The 10,043-nt window shown below is 43.7% G+C and overlaps 1 protein-coding gene across 1 annotated transcript; it reads left to right on the forward strand.

The window, feature by feature from the left end:
* Positions 1–8,862: 8,862 nt before the first annotated feature.
* Positions 8,863–9,451, forward strand: LOC128586604 (protein yippee-like 2). Its single transcript, XM_053592586.1, has one exon. It carries the CDS (start codon positions 8,925–8,927, stop codon positions 9,282–9,284), a length of 360 nt encoding a protein of 119 aa, XP_053448561.1. The 5' UTR covers positions 8,863–8,924; the 3' UTR covers positions 9,285–9,451.
* Positions 9,452–10,043: the final 592 nt, after the last annotated feature.

Raw genomic sequence — 10,043 nt, forward strand, 5'->3', positions numbered from 1 at the left:
ACATAGTGCCAAACAAGGACAACAGGGACCTAAACACAGGGACATAATGAGGTGAAAAGACCATGAATGACATCCCTTTTATAATTATTTTTGATCAAAAAAAATAACAAATCAGGCTCAGCACCCGAGCTCAGTGGTTACAGCGCCAGCCACATACACGGGGGCTGATGGGTTCAAGCCCACCCTGGGCCTGCAAACAACAATGACAACTACAATAAAAAAAAAAAATAGGGTGGCACCTGTGGCTCAGTGGGCAGGGTGCCGACCCCATATACCAGTGGTGGTGGGTTCAAACCCAGCCCCGGCCAAACTGCAACAAAAAAAATGGCCAGGTGTTGTGCCAGGCGCCTGTAGTCCCAGCTACTTGAGAGGCTGAGGCAAGAGAATTGCCTAAACCCAGGAGTTGGAGGTTGCTGTGAGCTGTGATGTCATGGCACTCTACCAAGGGTGGTAAAGTGAGACTCTGTCTCAAAAAAAAAAAAAAATAGCCTGGTGTTGTGGCGGGCTCCTGTAGTCCCAGTTACTTGGGAGGCTGAGGCAAGAGAATCACTTTAAGCCCAAGAGTTTGAGGTGGCTGTGAGCTGTGACGCCACAGCACTCTACCAAGGGTGACATAGTGAGACTCTGTTTCAAAGAAAGAAAAAAAAAAGTGGAGGTTTCTTTCCTATAACATAATAGAGAAGAGTTACTACTAAATCCAAGCAGAACCCTAGATGGATAGAAGGGATGTTATCATTGGGGTTTAAGGAGAAAGCTGGTGGAACCAATAAGTGTATCTCAACAGTGATCCTCCAAGGGACCAGTAGAGTCTATGTTGCGATGAGACCTTTAGAGAATGCATAGCCAGGCCTCCCATGGGCCCTCTGGTGTCAAGTACACTGGGCATTACCCCTCCAGTCTGGAAGATCAATCAACTGACAAACTTATTGTATCTATCAATCAAGGAACACCAAGACTGCTGGCAGCTACCAGGGCCAAGAAGAGGCAAAGAAGGATTCTTCCCTAAAATCTTCCAAGGGAGCATTGCCCTTCCAACACCTTGGATTTAGATTTCTAGCCTCTAGAATTATAAGAGAATACATTTCTATTGTTTTAAGCCATAAAGCTTGAGGTAATTCACTACAGCACTCTTATAATAGTAAAACACTAGCATCACATTGTGGGTAAGTAGCAGGGCTGGAGTTTGATTCCAGTTGTTCGCTTCCCAAATATAAAGTATAATTCATATCCCATGCTATCAAGGAAGGTTTTTGTTGCTACATGATTCCTGAACCGATTTGAGGCTGCTCTAGACTTCATGAGCCAAGTAGGAGTAGTAAACTGGTAAGAATTCAAGCTAAGAGTGACAGATGCCCAAACTGCTTTATTCAGTCCCTTAGAGAATTGATACACAGGAAGATGTATAGAGGGGTGGAAAGAAGCTAAAGATCTGAGTCCAGAGCTGAACAGTGACATTGACCATAAGAGTGTTACTTTACATCTCTGGGTTTCTATTTCCTGTTCCCATCAGAGGTCAGCCTAAATATTACATGAGTTCACAGACAATTGCATAGCCAGTTGGCTAGACCCATTCAGGACCATTTTTATTTCCAGTTTTGTTTCTTTGTTTGGTCAGTAAGTTTTATTTTGATTGTTTATTTCTAAAATACTTGGCCATTGGATTGGTCACATCCATATTTAAATGTTTCTTGTATCTGTTCATTCTCAAGCATCAGGAGTTAAAATAACAAATATTTCAAGGCTGTGCACAGTATTTCTTGCTCCTTCTGAATTGACAGCCGCTCATATTTTGAATGTAGTACCCAAACACGTAACAGCTCTCATAGCCACAACAGGTGCAAGAGAGAACTGCGCTGTTTTGAAGATAAGAGCAATGAACCATTCGCAAAATAAATATTTATCTTTTGAAACCATCAACCATGCTGAGTAACATAAATACTAAATTGGATTGTTTTCCAGGATTACCTTTCTTTAGGAATGTAAAAATTGGCAAAAATGCATCTGATTTTACAGCTGTGACTCTGAACAGAACCAAGCAAGCCCCGCAGTGACACACCCTGTTCATCTGACAGGTGTAGGAAGTAGGCATTCTTAGCTGAGAAGAAGAACTAGGTTATTTTCACTTTGACTTGCCCTTCTTGGTGTGCGCCTGAAGACAGCTATTTATAAAAAGTTGTGAACTCAAAAGATGCAGTTGAGGAGCTTTCGAGGCACCCTCTGAGACACTGGTGCAGTTTCTTCTCGTTAAGCTACAGGAGCTGCAGTGACTGCCCGTAGGGAGGGGAAGGGGTGTTTGCCTGTGAGAAGAACGTGGAGACTGGAACTCTTCCCATCTCCCTCGTGAATTCTCGCTCAGCGGTGGCAGTCCCTACAGCCTCACAGCATCACGATAGCTTCCTTGAGTCATTTTAAATGCACTACTAAGATCGTTATCAACAATACTGTTGTTGTCATTTTTGCTTTTTATTACTTTAATGTGGCAGAATCTGATTTCCTGAGCTTAAATGTGAGGTGTCTGTGGGATGTGCATGTGGGCGTGTGTACACATGCAGAATAAGTTAGGTTATCAATTCTTGTTGAATAAACAAGAAATGTTTCTTTAACCTTACGGGAAAGTCAATAAAATGAATAAATACTGAGTGAGGACTACAAGCAAGGTACTGTGCCAGCCATTTCGAAACAAAGATGATTCACTTGAAAGGTAAAGTGGCTGGTAATGGGTATGGGGATTTCTTAATGCCGTGACAAAAATGTTCTGGAATCTGTGATGATAGTTATACAACCTAGTAAATATCCCAAATTGTACACTTTAAAGAGGCGAATTTTATGGTCTTATAGATTACATATTAATTTTCTTAAAAAAAAAGAAAAAAAGAAAGAAAGAAAGAATAAGAATGGCTAGTATGTGCCAGAGGGTCTATGCCCAGCACTGGATAAAGCACGGCTAGTGCTTTTTTTTTTTTTTTTTGAAGTTTTTGGCCGGGGTTGGGTTTGAACCCACCATCTCCGGCATATGGGGCCAGCGCCCTACTCCTTTGAGCCACAGGCGCCACCCCAACAGCTAGTGCTTTTGATTCACTTGCTATGAGTCAGACTCTATGCTGAGTCCTTTACTTATAGCCTCTTATTTGGTCTTTACAGCGTCTTCAGAGGAAGGGACTATTAGTATCCCAGTTTACAGCTGAGGAAATGGATTTAGAGAGATCCTTGCTCAAAATCACATGTGAACCACATGAAACTGACATTTTGTAGGCAGTTTGTGTGTTCATATGTCACCAGTTTCTTATAGCTCAATCTAATAAGTAGCTATAGCTGTCTGAGTTCTTTATTACATATATCAGAAAACTGCTCTGAGATTAGGAAGCAAAGAACCCTGGGAAGTAAGAGCCTAGGTTCACAAATGACAATATATGCTATTGTCATATTAGAACCTCATGTAAGTTAGAAATAAGCTTCTAGGTGTGAAGCCACAACAAATTTGTATTTTGTTTGTTGTACACCTAGCACCACTTAAACTAATATAACATCTGTTAGACTCCAGAGGCTGTGTTCTTATCCACTAGAAATTTGTCTCCTACAAGGAATTTAGAATCTTCTTTTGATAGATACCAGTACAACATACTAAAATACTAGAATCAAAATTAGAAATGGGTAAGTTCACAAAAGTGGAATAAATGAGAAATTATAGAGTTAACATAATAGAGCACGCACACAAAAAACCCAGTAGCCTGACCAATTAAGGGGCTTATTCATCTCACAGAGCAAGAAGCCTAGAGGCACGCAGTCCCAGGCAGGAAGATCATGTTCATAATTTCATTAGGGACCCAAGGTATGTCTTCCTTTTCACCCCACCAGCCTCAGTGTGTGGCATTATTCAAAGAAAGGAATGAAAGACAAAGGTACCTGCTGGATCAAATCAACCCTCTTTTAAAGAGTTTCTTCTGAAGTCCTCCCAGGACTGACCACTTGGCAAGAACTACATTAGTGACTGCTTATGGCTTCAAGGGAGACTGTGAAATATGGTTATTTTTAAGATGGTAACATTTATTACCCTGTACAAAATTAGAATGCTGTTAGTAAGGGAAAATGGAGAATGAACAGTAGAAAGGTAAGATTCACGTCTCAGACAGGAAGAAAGTTCAAAAGCCTGGGTAGACAAATATTGGCAAATGTCCACTACAGGGGTCAGCCATGATTTGAGCCCAGGTCTGATTGCTCCAGAGCCCATAGTCTTAACCTCAGGCTGTGCTGAATCTTTTCTGGACTGTAGAGTCTAGAAAAGCACATACACCCTTACTGTGACCTAAAGATAGAATATTAGATTTCTATTGCTGGTCTAACATATTACCACAAAGTTGGTAGCTTAAAATAACACAAATTTATTGCCTTATAGTTCCAGAAGCCAGAAATCTGAGATCAGTTTCACTGGGCTAAAGTCAAGATGTTGGCAGGACTGGTGCCCTTTAGAGCAGCGGTTCTCAAGCTGTGGGTCATGACCCCTTTGGGGATTGAACGACCCTTTCACAGGGGTCGCCTAAGACCATCCTGCATATCAGGTATTTCCATTACGATTCATAACAGTAACAAAATTACAGTTATGAAGTAACAACAAAAGTAATTTTATGGGAGAGGGTCACCACAACATGAGGAACCGTATTCAAAGGTTGTGGCATTAGGAAGGTTGAGAATCATTGCTCTAGAGGCTCTAATCCATTTCCTCACCTTTTAACTTCTAGAGGTGGCTCACATTCCCTGGTTCACAGCCCCTGTCTTGACCCATTCCACTCTCTTATTTCTGGGTCACCTGTCCTACTTTTGCAGTCGAATCTCCCTCTGCCTCCTTCCTATAACAACACTTGTGATTATATGTGGGGCCCATCTAAGTAATTCAGGATAACCTCTCATCTCAAGATACTTACCCTACTGACATCCGCAAAGTCCCTTTTGCTATCTAAGGTAAAATCCACAGGTTCCAAGGATTAGGATGTAGATACCTTTGGTGGTCATTATTTAGCCTACCACAAAGAGTAAGTTAGAAATGAATAAGTGCATAAAAAAAAAAAAAAAGGATGACAACATTGGCAAGTGCCTTGAATAAGGAGCAGACTGGGAAACATAGGAATTCAGGAGATCAAAAGAGATAGATACTGCTTAGAGAGTTAGAGAGGAGCATAAATAATTTGGAAGTGGAAAGATAATACAGACAGCATAGGGAACAAGTAAATAACTCTGGGCTACAAATAAACTGAGTCCGAGCTAGAGAAAAGAATCTGAAATCTTGTTAGGGTTTATCTTCAAAGCTGGACAAAGGAGATTCAATATCACTCATGACTCTGGGAATGTGTTTGAAATATTTTGTACCCTTCTGTGTCCTTTTCAATGACATAGGGGCAGCTCTGTCCCCTCCTGAAGGTTGGAGAACCTCAGGGCCAGGACTCAGAGAAAGCAAGAGAGGAACCCATGGTACCCTTAGGTTGGTGTTCACACTGATCCTGAACTTGAGGCTCCCTGAGAGCCAGTGCCTTCTTACTCCTTAAATTTTGTGTACTAGGTACTTCATTTCTCTTAATCTAATCCCAGCTCTGGAGACACGCAAGGCCTTGAGGCCTTGAAGAATATATCAAGCCCCAAACAATGTAAAGAAAAACATTTTGAGCTGTATAATTTACCAAACTTCTTTCTGTTATGAACTCTTGCAGTTACCTTAATTTCTGAATCTAGACAATTTTGATGAAACAAGGCATCCCTTTCCCCAGGCAGGGGAGCCCTCAAACAAAAGCTGAATATCTTCTGCCATTTCCTTTATGTTTACTTTCAAGTTATCAAAACTCTAGTGCTTCAAAAAAATATGTATAAAGGGTGGTGCCTGTGGCTCAGTGAGTAGGGTGCTGGCCCCATATATTTAGGGTGGCGGGTTCAAACCTGGCTCCGGCCATAATGCAACAAAAAATAGCCAGGCATTGTGGCGGATGCCTGTAGTCCCAGTTACTCAGGAGGCTGAGGCAAGAGAATCATCTAAGCCCAAGCAAGATCTGGAGGTTGCTGTGAGCTGTTACACCCCAGCATTCTACCAAGGGCAATGAAGTGAGACTCTGTCTCTAAAAAAAAAATGTATGTATATACACATACATACATAAAGAGGCTGTGACCCAGAGGATTCCTCCTTGCAACAGGCCTGCAGGATCCTCAAGTGGGTCTCTGTAGGGACAAAGTGAGGAACCTAGGAGGCCTGGCTGCTCACATTCCAGTGTGATATCTTGATCCTGTGAACCACCTGTGCATGGCTCATTTGCTGGTTTGATGGTAAAACAAAGCAAATGGTGAAAGAGGAACAAAGGTTAAAAGTATCAAGTATGGTTGAGAAAGGGTTTACTGGTGCCCCCAAACTCATGTTGAAATTTGATCCCCAATGTGGTGGTGGTGGGTCTAGTGGGAGGTGTTTGGGTCATGGGAGTGGATCCATCATGAACAGATTAATGCCCTCCCTTTAGAATGAGTGTGTTCTTTATTAGAGTTGGTTGTTAAAGAAAGCCCAGCACCACCACCACCCCTTGCTTTCTCTCTTGCCATGTGATCTCTGCACACACTTGGCTCTCCTTTGCCTTCCATGAGTGGAAGCAGCCTGGGGCCCTCTCCTGATGCAGATGCCAAATCTTGTACTTCCCAGCCATCAAAATCATAAGCCAAATAAAACTTTTCTTTACAAATTACCTAACCTTATGTATTCTGTTAAAGAGACACTCAGTGGACTAAGACAATATTAAAATCTAAACAGGAATTTTTTTCTTATTCTGTTTAAAGGATGAGTAGCTTCTAATGAGGCTGTCTCAGAGAACAGGGAAAGGGGTCCAAAAAGGCAGCGGAAAAAAAGAAGCTAGGGATATTGGATGATTATACTTCAATCTCATCTTTCCCAAAAGGATTAAGAAGAGGAATTGGAGGACACATGATTTGCTCCTGAGCAGGGTCCCTCTATCTCAACACTATGGCATTTGAGGTTGGATACTTCTTTACTGTTGTGGATTCTGCTGTGTATTATAGAATGTTCAGCAGCATCCTTGGCGTCTACCCACTGGATATCAGTGACACCCCTTCCCCAACTGCAACAACCAAAAAATGTCTCCAAACATTGTCAAATATTACCTGGGGGCAAAAGAGCCCCTAACTGAGAACCACGACTTCTGGGGTTGTCAGTGCTTTAGCTGAGTTAATAAAAGTAATTCTCCCTTCACAGAATTCCTGTAAACTCTGAATGAGAAGAAAGGCGGTTGTATTCCACAAGATGACGTGTCGCAGAACAGTTATTCATCATTCCAATTAAACTAGCCTAATATCCAAAAACATACTGCAAGCCAATTTCTATATATTATATGGAAGCTCTGACTCAGTGGAGGAAGAAAGAGCAAGGGAACCTGCTATGCTTCTTACAGAGACTCAAAAACACCACACATCTCTCCATTTACAAAACTCACCAGCAGACACTTCCTCATCCTGCCCTTCTTATTTGAAAATGATTTCGACAGCTACAACTAATAATCTTTTAAAATTTATAATTCAGGGAAATTCAGTGGAGATCATCAGATATGTGCTAATTTTTGTTAAAGTGCTGAACTTTTTTACATTTGTTAAAGTGTAAAAAGTTCATACAGCAACCCAGGTATGGGAGTTGGCATTCTCTAGATACCAAAGGTAGTAGTGAAATGGATGTTGGTGTAGCTCGAAGTGGCTCGAAACAACAGCTCCGTAGCTGTTCACAACAAGCTGGAAAAGTGATTGGTGTTATTTTTATGCACCTGGTGTCCCTGATAGTCACATAGATAATAAGTTTCTAACTACTTATGTCATCAGAGAGGAAGTGCATGGTGTATATATAGATCCTGGAAAGTAACTGTCTATCAGGAACATCCCTCTCTGCAGCTCCTTTGTCCTCTCTCATGATTTTCAAGGTATGCAGCCCAGCTCTATCATCCCTACCTTTTCCCCTTCCACCAGCCCCTTCCCCTCCCCTACCAGCTCTGCCTGCAGCCGTGGCTCTGCAGTTCTCTCTTCCCAGTAACATCAATTTTTCATGGCTTGAAGCCCTGCTTAAAGCACCTTCCCTGCTGCCTTCTGTACAGCTGGCTCAGTGATTAGCTCTGGGACAGAACAGAGATGGACCATTAATTCTCAAAGCATGTCATCATTTCCTTGACTCTCTCCCTAGGAGCAAGTCTGAGAGTAGGAGAGCAGTTAAGGGAGGCTGCTGTTTTACAGATTCCCCAGGAGAGTGAGAAAAGCAAACAGCAGCAGAGGACGAATAAATAGCAAAGCTACAAGGGGGAAAGAGAACGCCATTTTTAAAAGGCTCTATAAGGGCAGGGTGCTGTAAAGATTCTGTGCTGTTTAAACAGGCCATCTGTGTGTACTGTGTTTCCTTCCATTCCTCCTGTTGGTTTTCCCTGCAGCCTTGTCCTCAGTAAGACTGAGAGTTAAGCCACCCCTGCCAACCATAAATACCTATCCTAACACCAGCTGAGAAGGGATACAATGGCCGCACATCCTTGGACTTCAGGGTAGCTGAATTAGTCAGGGTTCTCTAACAAAACAGAAGTAACAGCATGTAGGGTGTGTGTGTGTAACGCAAGAAGACAGAGATTTTAAGAAATTGGATCCCCGGGACGTCCTCTGCTGCTGCGCATCCCCGCGGAGCCGGGCCCGGCGCTGGCCGGATGGGGCAGTCAGCCGCCGGGCTGCTGAGAACCAGCCCTAGACCTCTGCTTGAGGGTCCTTCCTCTGAAGACATCCTAGTGTGTGGAGCCTGCCCCACACCCACCCGCTGCCAAACCACGGCCTTTACCTGTGTCTTCCGGTGTTTCCCGTGCGACCCGTCCTGTGGGAGTGCCTCGTGGGCTGCCCCAGAGTTCACCCCACCATCAGCGGCGCCAATGGTGAAGATGACAAGATCCAAGACTTGCCAGGCGTACCTGCCCTCTTGCCACCGGACCTACAGCTGCATTCACTGCAGAGCTCATTTGGCCAATCATGATGAACTAATTTCCAAGTCGTTCCAAGGAAGTCAAGGACGAGCATACCTCTTTAACTCAGTGGTTAATGTGGGCTGTGGCCCTGCAGAGGAGCGTGTGTTGCTCACAGGACTGCATGCAGTTGCAGACATTTACTGTGAAAACTGCAAAACTACGCTGGGCTGGAAATATGAACATGCTTTTGAAAGCAGCCAGAAATATAAAGAAGGCAAATACATCATTGAACTAGCACACATGATCAAGGACAATGGCTGGGACTGATCGCACAGCATCCGCCCAATCCAGTGTCCGTGTGAACGCCATCCAACTGAACCTTCTACCCAAGCGTGAGAGAGTGACTGAACACTTGGTTCCATCCATGTAGGGGCCTTGCCATCGGGGGCTTCCTCCCGCCCTGACACCATCTTTCTGGTGACCGGCCTCTAAATCACTGTCTCTCTCTTTGCTTTGTATTTGTGAGTTGATCCTGGCTTCTCTCTCTGTTCTAGCATTGGCTGAAAACAAAACAATGAAAGGAAAAAAAAAAGAAATTGGATCCCATAATTGTGGCTGCTACCAGGTCCAAATTTTGCAGGGCAGGCTAGCAGACTGGAGACCCGGAAAGAGTTTGATGCTGCACCTCAAGTCCAAGGCTGTCTGCAGGCAGAATTCTCTGCTCCCTGAGGAATCTGTCTTTTCTCTTAAGACTTTCAGCTGACCCGGCTTGGCGCCTGTGGCTCAAGCGGCTAAGGTGCCAGCCACATACACCTGAGCTGGCGGGTTCAAATCCAGCCCAGGCCCGCCAAACAACAATGACAGCTGCAACCAAAAAAAAAATAGCCTGGCGTTGTGCGGGCGCCTGTAGTCCCAGCTTCGTGGGAGGTGGAGACAGGAGACTCGCTTGAGCCCAGGAGTTTGAGGTTGCTGTGAGCTATGATGCCACAGCACTCTACCCAGGGCAACAGCTTGAGGCTCTGCCTCAAAAAAAAAAAGACTCAGCTGACTGGATGAGGCCCACCCACATTAGGGAGGATAATCCAC

Source organism: Nycticebus coucang, chromosome 1 (assembly GCF_027406575.1).
Source record: "Nycticebus coucang isolate mNycCou1 chromosome 1, mNycCou1.pri, whole genome shotgun sequence".
Lineage (NCBI taxonomy): Eukaryota > Metazoa > Chordata > Mammalia > Primates > Lorisidae > Nycticebus > Nycticebus coucang.

What these genes read in the sequence shown, in the direction of transcription:
- LOC128586604 (XM_053592586.1), top strand. Translation starts at nt 8,925, where the DNA reads ATGGTGAAGATGACAAGATCCAAGACTTGCCAGGCGTACCTGCCCTCT.